Source organism: Glandiceps talaboti, chromosome 8 (assembly GCF_964340395.1).
Source record: "Glandiceps talaboti chromosome 8, keGlaTala1.1, whole genome shotgun sequence".
Taxonomy (NCBI): Eukaryota; Metazoa; Hemichordata; class Enteropneusta; family Spengelidae; genus Glandiceps; species Glandiceps talaboti.
In genome coordinates, this window is record NC_135556.1 from 7607818 (window position 1) to 7625819 (window position 18002).

The 18002-nt window shown below is 35.5% G+C and overlaps 1 protein-coding gene across 3 annotated transcripts in view; it reads right to left on the reverse strand.

Moving 5' to 3' along the window:
• Positions 1-5470: 5470 nt before the first annotated feature.
• The window catches only part of LOC144438538 (gamma-aminobutyric acid receptor subunit alpha-6-like), a 62381-nt gene continuing 49849 nt past the window's right edge, over positions 5471-18002 (reverse strand). For all 3 annotated transcript variants that reach the window (XM_078127611.1, XM_078127610.1, XM_078127609.1), the window contains exons 7-10: positions 13074-13208; positions 11532-11684; positions 9890-10152; positions 5471-8922 (exon numbers count right to left, since the gene is read on the reverse strand). In XM_078127611.1, coding sequence (XP_077983737.1) covers positions 8602-8922; positions 9890-10152; positions 11532-11684; positions 13074-13208 — 872 coding nt within the window. In that variant the 3' untranslated portion in view covers positions 5471-8601. The remainder of the gene's footprint in view (positions 8923-9889; positions 10153-11531; positions 11685-13073; positions 13209-18002) is intronic.

Consider the following 18002-nt stretch of genomic DNA (forward strand, 5'->3'; position numbering starts at 1 on the left):
CACATTTGTACACTTCATTTACCCTACCATACATTTAAGTCCGAGGCAGCCAATAGTCAAGCGATGTGTGTGTCTACCAACTCTGTATAAGTTAAAGTGTAGGTAATATAGCCATACAGTTGTATAATTATAATGTATTGAGAGTAAGATTGGGGTATTGCAAACAATTTGCAAGTAAATGGCCTCCTATAGATCTTTTTTTTTAATTGCTTACTGTGGGAGGGACATCCTCTCCCACACCCTCTTCACTAGCTATCATGGGGGATGATGTTTCTGCCCAAAATCAAGATTGAGGAAACCCTGCTGACTAAGTATTTCCAAGTACAGGTTACAGTCAAATGTGAGACCTTTGTCGCAAAGCCCACGTCTATTTGTAAAGAAATAATTTGTCATGTATGGACGCTGAAGTTTATTTCCACTGTTAGTTTACAGTGTGTAAGCCAGTTATACCATACTGTGTATCTTTGAAGTGGCGCGGGGAGGGGGATACTGTATAATTACACATTAAAATATGGGTAGCCGAGAATGGGCTACGAACATTCCTGGGTTCACTTCGGAGGGGGGGGGATATAAAATGTTTTGAGAGCGTAAAGAGGGGCTGCGAAAAAATATCGACCAAAATAATTTCACGTCAGGCCCCCACCCCTGCCGTAAATTCTGACCCCAGCCTTCTGTAATATCTGTTGAATAGTGTACCCTTCAAATTAATAGACATGATGATAACAAATTAAAGATATCTTATAACAATTTTTGATGTAGCTTTTGGTGGTTTTATAACGTGTGCATATTTGATTAATTTTGGTAATTAGGCAATATCTTATGTGGATGGAAGCTAATTTTATATAATTTTGTATAGTACATCAACGATAACACGCACATGTCAGATTTAGTTTGATGATGTTGCATTCATTTGTAATGTGTCAATTGCACAATAAATACATTTTGGTACTTAATTAGGCAATACCTTTAGAATACAAGTTTCAACTTTTATACAATTTGGTACATACCTCGTATGTTAACAAATGGCTTCTGTCTTATATCACTTGATAATGTTCATGTAGTTTTTAATTTCAATGAGTTATTTTTCATGATAATCATATGACTTGATGAATACATTGGAGATGACAAAAGGTATGTGTCCTATATGTTGACAATGCATGCCTCAAATAACTTTCATATAATGCTGGTCTATATGTTGATGGTGAGGATATAACAACATCTTACAAAAGGCACCCAGTTTAATAAGCAACGTACAAGGTGTATGAATCAAAGGTGTATGTAAGGTTCATCAGCAATTCTTTACCATTTTGATGTGATTGGAAGAACAGATTCATTTGTTACAAATTTCAGCGAACTTGCTTTTCAAAAAAGGTTTATTTATGATAAGATCACTAGTTTTCCATTAGTTTAGAACATCAGAACTTTCCATACGTTCTGAAAGAAACTTAATCGGATTATACGTGTTGATTTAAACATGGTAATCGAAAGAAGACGTCCACATATGATATATGATTTGTATGTTTGTTACACATCATTCATTCCGAAAGTATTCAATCATAGTTAAAACTATATTTTTGTCTTCATCTGTCTTGTGGCGCCACCAATAATATGACTAGATCGTTTTCTTGCCTTGTGTAAACATAAATCAATGAAACGTTACAGATTATGGTCTGATTATAACGAGACTAAAATATCTGTACATTAGCGGGAGGGGGGTTTAACAAAGTCCACAATGAACCGCTTTATCTGTTCACCATCACGGATTGAAAGGTTGCGTCTAGGGTCTCTGTTAAACCGTTCATTATTCAGATCGCCGAGATGCGCCATATAATTTTGACATGATAACGTCGACAAAGGGCAGACAGTTCAATGGTCTTGGCAAAATCAAGCGACTATCTATTTTTATCATTCAGCAAAATACGTGACTTGAATGCCAATGATTCCTCCAATTCATTACCTTATCAAATGCTTCTAACATGAAATAGCTTGGTTGTAATTACACATTTTATACTATCATTTTCCATTGTTAAAGATTATCATTTAAAAGGTCAGCCTTAATCGCACATATAGGCTTCAATGGTATCGTTTTCATCTCATTCTTCTGTAGACATCAACGCACACACAAAAGTATGAATCAGATATATTGATATGTCTGAATTAAAACTACTCAAAAGGAAATCTCTTCAACTCGTGACCCATTTTCTACCAGTGCATGCACCAGTTACCCCTTATCTCGTGTATTAAAGTTGATGATTATTAATTTGAACGATTTGCCCTTAGGTCTTTCCCCATTTTCGCTGACGGTGTTCGTTACAATGATATTTACCAGAACGAATAAGTATCTTTGTATCAAGTCTCATTTGTTCGCCTACATCGATGCCCATGTGTCTTGTTATCTCTTAGTATGATGCGTTTTCCGTTCTCCCCTTTATTTTCATTTTTTCTTTATTTCGTACTGTTCATTGAAATTCTCCTCTTTCTTTGCTTCTATATATTTTGAAAAGATAAACTATTGAATGAATTGAAAGAAAAAAATCGTTCTTTCAATCCACCTTAGGGTCTTTTCTTGCTTTATTTACAGAGTTGATTCTTTCATCGAAGAAGAGATAGGAGGGTTCGGGGAACAGAACAAATGGTCAATTTATCCCCATATGGCCATTGCACGTTGGATTCATCGATTGCTGAAGAACAAATCGACGATTTGATTCATACACTAACTACACTGAACAATTTAGTACGGTTTAAGTACGAATCTATATACCAAAAAAGATTGGTAAGGTCAACCCCAAAATGACTTTTACCCTACTCCCTTTTGGATTTGCTCATACCTGATACAAAGTACTAATACACATGAACAGCAGGTTTACCCAAAGGTTGTAATTCTCCGAGTGAATGTTTGTCTTACGATTGCCCAGCTTTACGTCGCTCGTTATAGACAATCATTACGGCCGCGGTATAATTTACTCTAATGTAGTGTTCACTGTCTTTTATAGGAGGTCTAGTAAACATAGCGACATGACTTCTTCCTCTACTTCATATTTTAAGAGTTGTTTTTTTAATTACGACTAACAGTTTGATTCAGATTGGCATTATCAGTGAAATGATCATTTAATTACTACGTACAGTTATCATCTAAATGTTACGTAGCCTAAATTTACGCCAGTCACATGACATCCCTCGTCGTTTTTAGTGACGTCATTCAGTGCCAACACCTGACTTGCAACATCACCGTCATGGTCATCTAGAATAACGGGTAAAATATTCTAACGCAATCTAATATGTAAAACACTTTGGCTATCGTCTTGTCTCGATTGCAAGACACTTTAAAAACCTGTGTGCTGGGAATCAAGATAAAAAAAAGAGAAATAAGAAATCCATTACCATTCCATTAGGAAAAATCTCATGAATCTTATTCACTGTAGAATAACTATCGTCTAGTATCAAAAGGTCGTTATACTATACGAGAATAAAGTATGATATTTGATGGTTGTAAGTTGACCATTTTCAGGGACATACGCATAAAAAACTGAGTTGTCCAGTACTTAGGAATCTTAACTTTTCTGGGCATCAGTTGACCATCGATGGGTAAACAACCTGAATTCAATGTTGCATGCCAGTAATCGAATAGCAACAACTTGTTAATTAAAGTGACCATATGGATGAGGTTTGGTTATTTCTGTTGGAATTTTTAATTTATAAAACAATTTTATCATGGCTTCCTACTTGAAAAGTCAATGTGAGACAACATATACTAAGTCTGTGTTTGTAAGTCATTACATTGCAAAAAAGCTTTTTAAAAAATGTGTAAAACGTTTTGTTATTTTACGTACAAGAACAAACATTTTACACAAGTATTAATCTTCTGCAATTCATTGAGTTATAAACATAGACTTGGCATATGTTGTTTCACATTGATTTTTCAAGCAGGAAGCCATGATAAAATTGTTTTATAAATTAAAAAATCAAAAATAATTACCAAATCCTCATCCATATGGCCACTTTAATTTGGAGTTTTGTGAAATACTACAGTAGGACTCGACCTGTATATCAATGCAGGTTTTGACAAGATATTCTATTTTTGGCAATATCCATTTTTTATCCCTTCCTAAAAGACTTGCTGTACTCAAATAATACCTGCAGAACGATTAACTGTAAAACTAGTGTACGATTACGTATGTAGTAAACACTCCTCCCCATCATTATATATTCATTTAAAAAAAAAGATATGTGATATTATTCACTCGAATGGTTAGTTACCTTCAAGAGTTAACGGATGTAAGTATATAAGAATCTGTTATTATATGATTGTAGAAGGCTGAAGTAGCTTTGTTCATTTAGCTTTCTTACAGTTTGGCTGCAATATGTCTGTTCACTGTTGAATTGTAGTATTTATCAGATTCAATATTATATATTAATTCATTAATTAATGAAGGAACTTCCAATATACCCTCTCTCCAAATAAATACATAAACAACTTTGAAAGTAGAAAATAGTAAATTATACTGGAACGTAGTTTCTGTTTGCATTTTTTGCTGTCATTCACTTTCAAAACGTTCGCTAGGTGATTTAAATTGTGCAAAAATTTAGAGTATATAGTGGTGGTTACCTTACATTGTTCACGTACGTATGTATGTATGTATGTATGTATGTATGTATGTATGTATGTGTGTATGTGTGTATGTATGTATATATGTATGTATGTATGCATGTATGTACGTACGTACCTGCGTATGTGCCTGTTTGTGTATGTATGTATGTATGTATGTATGTATGTATGTATGTATGTATGTATGTATGTGTCTGTCTGTCTGTCTGTCTGTCTGTCTGTCTATCTATCTATCTATTATATGCATTGTCCTCTTATTGGCTCTTAATTAACTATTAAAAGGTTGACATAATTCATTTGTACTCATCCCTCTTTGCTTTTAGGCAAGATTTTAGGAAAGAATTGTGCCTGTTGACCCCAACAGGGACATAGTTGTTTCAGAAAGAAGCATGTAGGTATGTAGGTATGTAGGTATGTTCTTAGCATGTATATATGCTAAGAACATTAACAATGAAGCAAACAAAATATTTCCATTATTGTTTGTTTGTTTGTTTGTTTGATTATTTACTTGTTTGTTTGTCTGTCTGTCTGTCTGTCAGTTTGTTTGTTTATTTGTTTTTTGTTTGTTTGTTTGTTTGTTTGTTTGTTTGTTTGTTTGTTTGTTTGTTTGAATTTTGATTGATTGATTGTTTGCTTGCTTGTTTGCTTGCCTGCTTTTCTTGCTTGCTTCGTTGGTTGGTTGGTGGGTGGGTGGGTGGGTTTTGGCGGGTGTATGGATGGGTACACTGCTTGTTTGGTTATTGTGGAAAGTCTGTCGGTTGGCTGGTTTGTCTCGGAGAGTATGACTACAGTAAGTAGGTAAACAAATCACTTCAACAGACCATGTTTCTTTTTTCTAATTTTATTCAAGATAATGGTTGTACTGATCCACAACATTATAAGTTACTCAAGGAAAAAATGAAAACACCAAACTCTGTGTTTAAGCCACACCTCATGTCTCTATTTACGTGCAAATAGTGTGAACTTGAGAATCGTTCAAGTGAAGGCTTTGACTACAATTGGACTTGATTAATACCATAATACATGACATGTAACGAACAACTGAAGAAAATATCAAACATAGTCTTTTTTGAAATTCTAGTCTTAAATTATTCAAAATCATTTGTATTATCGACAGTATAATAATGTTGACATTTAAACAACACTATGTTTACGAATCTACTACTTTACAACATCAATTCAACCAACATTCGTTTAAATTTTGTCACAAATAGTGTAAAGTCAGGTATGTTAAGTCTTCATATTCAATCTTCTTTTTAAGAACTTCCATATAAACAAGTTATGCAGTTTTGATTGGTTGCATGTACTGCAGAAGTACAACAAAGTGTGTAACAATATGTTTTTTTACACAATCGTGAAAAAATCACTGAATATTTCGGTCACGTTGAATTTGAGTTGTCCATTGTAACCTAACATATTCTAGACATATAAGGTCTAATAACAACAAGTGTATCATTTGTGTTTCATCATACAAGATGTTCTTGAGTAGTAGCTTCAAATCGAGGTGCTCACTTTAGAATTCATAGTGAGTTACAGTTATATTCATGGTCGAATTAGCATAATGCAGCAGCAAGAGAAAGTAGGTTGTGCAGGAACAAGTCAGCACGGATATACAACTTTGTATGTGCCTGTTCTTTGCAAAGGGTACAATCGTGATATTTCTTTTTTCTGTCAAGATTAATACAAGACGTGCGCTGTTTTTTCATGGAGTCACCACCCTCTGCAAACGACAAACACAATGAACAACTGATTTTTGTTCCCGTACACCTTACTTTCTGTTGCTGTAAGCGCTCTCTGTATTTGCCTGAATTATGTCAATCGACGACAAAATCTGTATTACGATGTATGATATGACATTGTGATGGCACTTTGCCAAAATTGGCCAGGGTAAGGCCCCTATACTTTGTTTAGGTAATTCGAAAAAATCATTGAAACATGGAGTAAAATTTGCAAAGTCGCGCGAGAAATACTGAGATTTGTAGACGTTATCGCCTCGTGTGATCAAAACAACATGGTGGAATACAGTATACCACACGATGTCTTCTGCGTATAGTACACAAATTGTTTGTTGAACTCTAAATATGAAGAGAACATTTGAAAAGACCCTTGAAAACTAAAACATATTTAAAAAAAATAAATCCTACCTACCCACCCTGTTTGGAAATTGGTCGTTATCGGAACCACACAATTTTCTCCTTTTTGGTCTAATCATTTCAGATTGCTAAAAAACATCTCATGACACACTTGCTTAAACACAGATATAGAATCCATACAAATAACTTTATGACCCGATATCTTTTCTGACAACAATATCTAAGACTATACAATTGACATTACATTAACTTTACATTAGAATATCTTGATTATGCCGGGGAATCCATGTTTTTTAAGAATTATTGAAGTTTACACTGTACATGAAGTAGTCACCTTTTTACAGAAACATTTTCAAAAGCGAGTAAAAACTATTACAATACCTCTTCCCACTTTCTCCTTCTAAATTATATATTACTAGAAAACTGCTGTAATTTGAAAGATATCAGTCTAGAAAATGTTATTTGAGACAAAACATCGTATCAGGTAATGGCACACTTGACCAAGCAACGTAGACAAACCGCCTTCTCCGTGTTAGTAAAAGTACATGAGAATGTAATTTAAGGGGGTATCTGTCAAATAGAATACACCCATTGTGACTTTATTTTACAGTAAATGGCAACATTTACATGTGCTTAAAGTATGCACTACCCACAAAAAAAATGTTACTGCTGTAGTGCAACTTGACTTTCGACAAGATACGACAAGCCGTTTGTTGACATCTGTAAGAATTTGAACATGTGCAATTTTAAAGAGAGAAAATGTAAATCACAACAATGTATTGGTTACCATCTTACCAGACTGAAATATTCAGAAACTATTTTCTCTCTTCTAACATCGTCTTTGCATAGCGTGGTAAAGTCATGACATTTTTTAAGTCGCGATGCGGGAACGTTTTGTGACACGACCCAATGAAGTACGTAAATGTTGGGTGTCTGAAGATACTTATAATAACATAAAATTATGATAAAGACAAACAGTTATAGTAAAAGTGCCCAATGGATGAGAAATTCGTGTTTATTAATACTCGTTATTCACTTGGAGGCCATTTTGAAGACGAAGATGCCAAATTGGGTGACATGTATCGCAGGAACTGCTGTGATGCAACAGCATTATGCATACCCGCAAGCTGAGACGTCGTGAAATTCAAAACTATAGGAACTGATATAAAGATCAAGAGTTGTCATTAAATGTTAGTAGTCTTCAGCAATATTAGTTAACTTTGCAATTGGACTCTTTGGAGTTGAACTTCAAATGGACGCTACCTTGTTGCGTCTATAATTGCTGCGCTTCCAAGCACACTTTAGTCTTTAGTCTAAAATCGCAGTCTAGAGTGTTGAGCAAAGGTGACCCAACGAATCACGCTGATTCCTAAAATGACACAACGTCCTAAAGTCACATTACGTGACGAGCATTGAGCGAGAGAAAACGGTAGACTCATCCACGGAGCCACGTTAAGTATAAATGTGTTATCATTAATGCTTATACCAACACATGCCACCAAGAGTTAATCCTAAAATGACGTATTTTCTTAATATCACAGAGAAATGTAAAAATAAAATCAATTGTCTCTTGTTTCCTTGAGAGCTTTTCATAAAACTGACACACCAGTTACAGATGGTCGATTAGTTAACAAGACAAACATTTTTTAATCCCGACTAAGTAGTTCACCTGAAAACAATACTCTGATCCTAAATATGAACATATGTTTATCGATAACTGTATGATATACAGAATTTAAGGTAATATGACAACTTAAATAAGAAACATTCCCGCCTTTACCGATCGAAGGAAAAGAATAATCAAAGTAGTGTGTCAGAAAATCACTATTATTGATTTCTAAAGTTGTCTAAATTTTGCTAAAAGCAAAGAAAAGCGAAGGGTATATTTTTTTCTGTATACTCCTAGTCCAAAAAATTAATCCTCACACGGGCTTCACCACCCGCTGATAAATACGACACCCAGTACAGCAAATTCAAGAGTGCAAATGTTGATGGAAATGCAACTCTGCAAGTTCTGTCCACTGTAGCAACATCAATGTTGTTGAAACTTCGAGTGAAGCTGTACCCTTTGTATTTAGCATTTCCCTTTAAGCAGTGAATGAGTGCGCTGCAACATGTCTCCTGTTCGATGGTGTCTTCATAAACAATTTCTGTTACCCTTGGTGGAGCCTGGTATGTACCACCATACCGTACTTTTTTTCGTCGACCAGATAATGGCATCATCTGTTTGGATTCAACGAGAAGGGGGGTTATGACAACTGCAACCCTTTCCATGTTAGTGTTCACTGGCTCTGTTTGATACAACCTCGCAGAAACCAATAGGAAAGTGGACATGCTACACTTTAAGATAACAAATTTGAATAAATTACAGTTTCTGGAGACATTTAAAATAAAATGAACTTGTGATGCGTGTCTGCGTCTAGTTGCAGTACATTTAAACGGATTATTTCATTTACAAAAAATGTAGCAAAAATTGTGACCTTGCTATCGTACAGTTTAGAATGTCCACGTTATTATCGGTTTTTGCGTTGTTGAAATAAACAGAGACAGTGGACATCAACATCAAATGGGCTGTAATTTATGAGTTGATACTGGTTTCCATACGTTCACATCAATTCCAGTTTCGTATTATATGACTGAGAATCACCGAGGCATGTACATGTTTTCTTGTTTTCAAAAATTTAAACCGCTTTAGTCTATTCTAAGTCGGTATACCACACATAAAATTCAAACAAGGATAGTTCACATGTCCTGTAATAATATATTGTGTATAAAAGTGTTGACGATAATGACATTAAAGGTAGAACAAGCATTGCGTCTGGAACCAATTTTCCCAGAAAATCAAAGTTGTAAAATCTCACCAAACTATGTCATATTATAGCGTGTTCAACATCCTGTATTTAAGCAACTCGAAACTCTTTTATTTTATCAAAGAGTTAGCATAGCATTCTATTTCAAATGGTTAAATATTGCAGGTACGTTGGCGTTTATCTGCGTGATGACACCTGGTTTGTTTTCTTGATATTAGAACAACAAGTGCAAATGTTTATTATTGATATTTCCGCATACTACCACACACACACACACAACTTGATACATGTAACTTGATCGCTTACAAGTAGTAAGGCATCTTATAAAGTCTCGTTAACATTATTTGCCTAGAATGTTCTTTGAAATTTGACAATTTTACCTGTATTTCCTCTTCTCCTGTGCCTCCTTCTCCCTCCTCTTCTTCTTCCGCTATTTTACTTCGTCTAACCGAGTTACCAGATCCGACGACAACTGAACGTCTTTTGCTGAAATAGTTGACTCCAGCAAACTCTATGAGGGAACCCAGAACGAATGTGAAGCACAGTGCCAAGTACCAGTCCATTGCCTTAGCGTAGGACACCTTGGGTAGAGTGTCTCGGATACTCCAACCCAGCGTTGTTATATTCAAGATTGTCATCACTCCTGATTCAGTAAAGACACAAAGCGAGGCATAAACCAGGTGGCCATACAGGTGCAAATGGTAATATGAGTGTTTGACCACAATTATACAATTATATACATCTTGAAAATATACATATTACAAGCACAAAATGATTTCGTTTTACAATAGCACAGATTGAACACAGTTTTATATATATATATATATATATATATATATATATATATATATATATATATATATATATATATATATATATATATATATATATATATATATATATATATATATAGGAAGTCAGTGGTAAGATTTGTCCGTAGTACAGTGCTCGATACGTCTGCACGCAGAGCGGAGTATGTGTTGAGGGTAGAAGAAAATCAAGTCGGGTTTTTCGTCTCTACAAGCCTGTTTCGTGAGTAAATCACTCGTCAGGAGATGTTGATGTACATCAACATCAACTGACGAGTGATTTACTCACGAAACAGGCTTGTAGAGACGAAAAACCCGACTTGGTTTTCTTCTACCCTCAACATATATATATATATATATATATATATATATATATATATATATATATATATATATATATATATATATATATATATATATACACACACAATATCAAACAAGGTACTGAGGATTCGTTATACAGTATATACTGAGTTATATTGTATACATTGTATATAACATCTTAAGCCCCCCCCCCCCCTGAATTTGTATTCTGAAGTACATGTAAACGCTCGACTTTGATGTTGAAATCATCTGTTTGAAATAATCCCATCAGCTTCTCGCCAGACCTGCAGTCGGTGCACCTACCATGACGTACCAATTGCCAATTGGGAGAGATGGACTTGACATCGGTAAAATTGAGTTTGGTTGATATATTATACGTGTCCTTGTGGTCTATAGTTCATACTTTACTTCGCCGACTTTTTTAGCCCACGTGGGTCTACAAACAAACTCATGAATTATTATCAATCTATTTCACTCAGGTTAATGTTTGTAGGCCATGACGAACTCCCATGGATTGTCGAAACATCGGCAATATATATATATATATATATATATATATATATATATATATATATATATATATATATATATATATATATATATATATATATATATACACGCATACATATATAAATCATGTGTGTGTGTGTATGTTAGTTATACTTAATAATGTTCTGAATAGTTGACAGAGAAACAGTTCGGTAGAAGAGGAATGATTCGGATTTTTGATCTGTAACGTTTCACTTCGCACAGTTAAAGATTTGCTCGTACTTATGTACTTATGATATATATATATATATATATAGTCACACATATGCCGACACCGTATTGCACTTTTCTAGCATTGCTGAACATAGGTAATTAGGGGGGGTTAGGAAGTGCTTCTTACCTAGGGCCACCCTGGCTGGTGTTGCCTCGGGGTTGAGCCAGAATGACACCCATGACAGTACAGTGATCAAAATACATGGTATGTAGATTTGAATCAGGAAGTATCCTAAATGCCTCTTTAGATAAAAATTCGCAATCAACACGGACCTGTCACCTAGAAAAAAATAAACGAAAGTGCAATATCTTGTAAAGCTAGCCTGTAAGTGAGTAGCAGAGACACTTAGGATCACTACATTGCCAAACATTAACCTGACAGGTACGTTTTTATGGTGTTCACGAGCACGCTCTCTACCGCAAAATCTTTCTCCGACAATTACACACCACGGCGAGGCTAATTGACTTTGAGGACCGTGCCTAATGTTTCTATTTGTATACTGTCACCTACACATGAGGATACGAGTAGTGATGTAATCGGTTACAAGGGAGTGCAATCACGGTCACTTATTAATAGTTAATCATCACACCAGGAAAATGAGTACAACCAATCCCAAAAGATGTTCTGCGGATTAGCATCGTCAGGAAGGCAGTTGACAGGCGCGATGCGGTGATTAGTCTCTGTCTTGTTGTATACAACTCCCTCGGTGAATTACAAAGTAGTATGTGTCTCATTTTGTCGTTATTACATCAGATTTGGCGCCAGGATCTTAATTTTACTGACTGACAAGCCACCGGGAGCGGGAGTTCTGATTGCACAAACCTATGAATGCTGGCTAAGGTTTGATCTAAAAATAGTGTGCTTCAGTCTTATTGGCAGTCACAGTATATTGGCCGTTGAAGCGTATGGTCCCCACACTTGGTACACGCTAGTTACTCGGTCAACTTGACAGGGAAATGACTAGTAATTATGACGTTATGTGCGAACTGGAATGGCCTAGTTAGAACTCATCGTTTGTACATTAGTATGGTTATGATTCCTTTGCTATGTAACTGTTATTCGTGCTATGTATTAAATGGACACAAAATCGCCTACAACGTACATAATTACTATTCGCCAGATGAATGCCTACCATGTGGCCACCCGATTGTTTTCCTTCACATGCTATCATATTGCAAAATTGTTAGTTACCATACATATATATATATATATATATATATATATATATATATATATATATATATATATATATATATTTATAAATTTCAATAATTATGCAAAAGGTATATAATCATTAAAGTTAAAACTACATCAACATACAGGACACATGTGCTTTGCAATCATCAGTCATATTATATGACATTGTATGCCTATATTCTTTGTATATTGCCTAATTACCTAAAATAATTAATATGCAAATGACTATTGAAATTGACAGCTACACCAACAACAAGCTTCATGGGATACATGCGTTTTGTTTTCTTAAATGTATGGACCAAATTATTATACCCACACATGCCAACTTCAAGTATACGATGGTCACAATGACATTACAGGGGTGTTACTGTGTCTGTGTACGAGCTTGTAAGTACAGAGTTTGGCAGCTTCATTTATAGCTTGGATGAAGATCGCACTGATTAATAACATTATAAGTTACAAAGGGCTTACCTATTCTGTCAGACTTGAGGGTCCTTGTGTCCGTATCCGTGTTGATTAATTCGAACTGCGAGAGCTCACTTTCGGGGTCAACTTTTACGGTGTCATTATGCCATTGGTAGATAACATCATCCATCGAAAAACTATCTGTAATATGATACATAAAAAGAGAGGATATTTTACTTCTTTTGTGGTTGAGCTGATCGTGAACTTCTTTTGTGGTTGAGCTGATCATGATGAGTTTAAATGCCATGCCATGTTGCTTTACATAAGACCACCTTTATGAGATGAAATGTTGTGTTATGTTATGTTATGTTCATATTGTGTTATGATATGTTATGCTATGTTCTGACATTTTATAAGTATGTTATGTTATTATGCTATGTTCTGATATTTTATTCATATGTTATGTAGTGTTTAGTTAATATGCTATGTTCAGATGCCGTTCTCAACCAGTTTTCTTCGTTCAGTCAAAGAAACTCCGATTGACATAAGGAGCCGTGTCACAACGGGTTGAAAATAAGTGTAGTTTGACAGGTATTGCTTTGACAAGTGTTGCTTTTATGTTTATTTTCACTAAATGTATGAATGATAAACGTACACTTACAGACACTAAAGTTACAATAGTGGAGGACATGACAAATAACTCTAACAGAGCTAATGAGACGTCATTCTCCGCTACTTGATTAAGCATTACCTCAATACAGTTTTACATGAACAATATTACACTCAGCAAGATTGTATTGAAAAACTTACAAATCTTAATATTATTTGCATAACAACTAATCAAAACATTTTCTTGTTGCCTGTAAAAGTATAGAAAATATATACATGCCAGAGTTTACTGTATTTTGCATTTTTTTAAATGGTGGAAATAATTGTGATTGTAAAGGCTTTAACCCTTATTTCGACTACCGCAAAACCAAACGATGGAAAAGCGCATTGTCGTGGACAGATGTATAATTCCATACTTTCTCTTCGAATGCGTACAACTTGGCTTGTGCATGGAATATTATGTTATGATGTGTGTTGGGTTGTGTGTCATGTTATATTGTGTTTTGCTGTGATGTGCTGTGTTGTGTTGTGTTGGGTTATGCTATGCCATATTATAATTGATTTGTGTTGTGTTATGTTGTTGAAATATGTGTGCTATGTGATACATTTACGAACTCGTAAATGCTAAAAGTGACATATTGCTCTTTGAGCCCACCAAAATATCATTCTGGCCCGAATTGTTGCTCAAAAGATCAGACGATAGTCCGCCCGTGGCGTGAGGAATGCATAACCCTCCTACCCGAGGGTCGTTAGCATCATATTGGGATTGTCATAATTGTATTACTATTTATACATGCCAAGTAAACATTTATACATTAGGGAATGTGTATTGATGTTATAAGAATGCTATTTATCCGGTTAGATTGCCATTAGAATCTTGCGAAACTTACAGTATCGACGACATACTACTTTGAGTTTGTGTATATTGATTGCACATGGACTGTATAAACATCACTTATCCCCGATGTTCCTATATGAAACAGTGGGAAAGAGAAGACGTGTTTATTGGGGGTATGCAGTCACATATCTTGCTAACTTATTCTCAAAGGTGTTTGTTCTATTGTTAATAATATTTCCTGTCCACCGCTTTTTGATAGTGGCATCGAATTCATGAAACATAATTGAGTTAATATAATGTTCACCGTGCGGTCATTGTGATTGCAATATTTTATTCTATACATCATACCAAGCGAAAATAGTTGCGTTCAGTCAATTTTTATGTGAACACCAATTGACCTAGTTACTAGCACTCGTTATTGCTATTTAGAAGAAAAAATATTTTTGCTACGCTCCCTCTCTAGCAGAACTTGATGCAGTGATGGGATATGATGGTTTTACATCCAGCTGTTCGTTATCACAAACCTAGTGTCAACTAGGCAACTGATCATCGACGTCCCACTGCTTTATTCCCATTTTTCCTGTCACCGTACATTTTATCTGGAGCGCTGTGCCACTCCGGGGATTCTGGAATTTGTTTAATCTATTCCAGTAATTACTGGTATCGTTTTAGCGCAAATTGGTTAGGACCAGCGGGTAAAAAAGAGACCTGCAAAGGGTCATAAAAAATGTTCCTACTGAAATACAAAATAATGAGAAATACATATACCATTAGAGGTAAGCTAGTCAAGGAAGTGTACATATGCACATGTATGTATTGACAAGCAGAATGGTCTTTGTAAATGTAACAATAAAATCAGTAGAGGAAATTGCGTTTTACCATGTAGTAAGACTATTGACACTATGATTTTGACGCTTTTGTGAGCAAGACACTTAAACAGCAATTTGACTGTGAAGGAAACGACTACATATAACATTCATACACTAAAAGACAGCTGCTCTGTTTGAGCATTTGGTGTGAAGATCCCACTGATGACATGTGGCTCAACACTTTCATTCAAAGCTAGACAAACATGAAACAGTAAATGTTGCTTTGTGGATTGTATCACCAACGCAATAAAAGAAACACGATTAAGAGAAAATTCAAGCCCATTTCTGCCATCAAATTGCCTCATTAAAAATCTATGAGGAGAAGGAATAAAAACTTGCGGTAGCAGGGAGTCATTATTTACTATCCAAAGTATGTAAACAAGCCATCAATCATGACAACAAACCCATCGATGATACTGATAATACGCGGAGGGATACTTCACACGCTAATGAAGGCAGAGAGACAATGAATTGCCCAAATTATGTTATGCATCATAAAAAACACGTAGGTAAATAGACATTTCTTTCTTTCTCTCACTTTAGGATAAATATTTGATGAACATGCGTTTTGATGTCGTCACAGTACTGATGCTTCTTATAAACAAATGCTTGAAAACACAAACCGCGGGGGAACCATGACAGATGATGCAAAGAAATGACGCACATCCCTATAGATATGGACTGTGATACTGTAACGAGATGTTCATTACGGCTACTATATTATATAGTCAGACTTACAGATAGCACGACTTTTGGCATATATATAGTGGCCTTGAGAATGACACAAATGTCATCACTGAAAATATAGCAAACTATAATCCATCAGCCCTGACTTCAAGTCAAGTCCACTTTCCCGGTCACAATCACAATCACAACATGCTCTGATAACGAATTGCTTCTTACGAGGACCACAGAACGGTTTCAAAATTTGTTTGTACGTGAATTCAACTGTTAGTATGATATCTTCTTAAATACAGCTGCTAGATTTTAATGTTGCATTAATACCCGTTTCTCATAGTCATAAGCATTATAGCTGAATCACTTTTGTAAATTCCAAATTCATCAAATAATAACTAATGAGATTTGAAAGAAATTATTTAGATGAGTTGGATGAATTGTGCATAGACATAAGGCAATATTTATAGCATGTTTTTTCTCGTCACGGTACGGTTTGAACGGTGACAGCGCAGGAACCTGTCATGACAGACAATTAGCCCACTGAGGTAGTTCATAAACTTCTTTCCATTTAAGAACTAGAAAAAAAGACAAGTATATGCCATGGGCTCTATCATCCATGTCCAACAAAGACTGTCAGCAGCGGCATTCCAATTAGATAATGCCATATAGGATGTCAGCTGAACAGTTCATTTTGGAAAATAAATCACCTCTTGGGTCAAGTGAAAGTTACACCGAGCTCCACACAACCAGGCCAAGAGGTACACTCGGGTTACAACATAAGCAGTGTGGATACCTTCACTTTAATGTAATCTTGTATAAAATGGAATGTTATATCTCATATACACTCGATTGAGTTCAAGCCGCGGTTGGTGTCAAAAATTATCAGCATTTTTCAAATAATTTTGGTAAATTAGTGATGAAACTATACTGCTGAATCTGATGAAGAAAGTAAATTGGGTCTTTAAGCTGTAATTTGGAGATGATGTTATATATTTGAGTGAAAGTGCTGAAATAAATACAGTAAATACGAGTACATTTAAGGAGCCTCCAGTAATCACAAGGTGGCAGTGGCAATCAAACCTGGTCTGTTGCATAAAAATATTACCCTCCTCGATTTCGTTGTGCTAAAAAGTGTCCCTCTCTCGATTAACTTTCTCTATAACATGATCCTGCCCAATTTAAACATTTCAAAAACACTGGTTCCCTGTGCTCAGGATGAACAGTCGGGAGGCTATAGGTTCAAACCCCACTGGAGACGGGATTTTTCTGTCACTAACCCAAACCCAGATTCTACAGACTTGATCATGGGTAAGCTGAATCACTCAGCTGTGTCTCACTCACAAGACGGGTGCATTAGTAATAGCAGTGATAGTAGTAGTAGTAGTAGTAGTAGTAGTAGTAGTAGTAGTAGTAGTAGTAGTAGTAGTAGTAGTAATATTGCCCTGTGGCGTTACCTAGTCCCAAAACTGAATGGATTTCTGTACAGAGTGTGGTTGTGTTTATCTGTGTGGGTATTTATTTGCATACAAAGAATATATACGAGGAGAAATTCGCAGAACATTAAACAAAAAGCAAAAACAAAATGGCTTAAATGCGATAAGTCATGAAAGAGGGTACGAGTCCTAGAATCAATGGTACGGACTTGATCCTGCTGCTGCCACCATATTGATAGTTTTACAGACATCGGTTATTTCCTACTACCACCACCACAATGAATGTGTATGAAGGCGCTGGACTAACCAGTACCTGTGTTTAGATCTAATTGGCACAACTGAAAGCCAGAACTCCCAAAGATTTGATTGGCACACTGCCGACATTATTGGGACTGATGTCAATGTCTTCACTCTAAAACATTATCCCCAATATCTTGCCACACTGTCCCACTTTTACTCCTGTGAGACCTATACTCTTCTCCTCACACCGTGACTAACTATTGATTCACTCTATGGTTGCCATCAGCGATTTTAATGACATGTTCTGATATACAGCATGGCAGTGGTT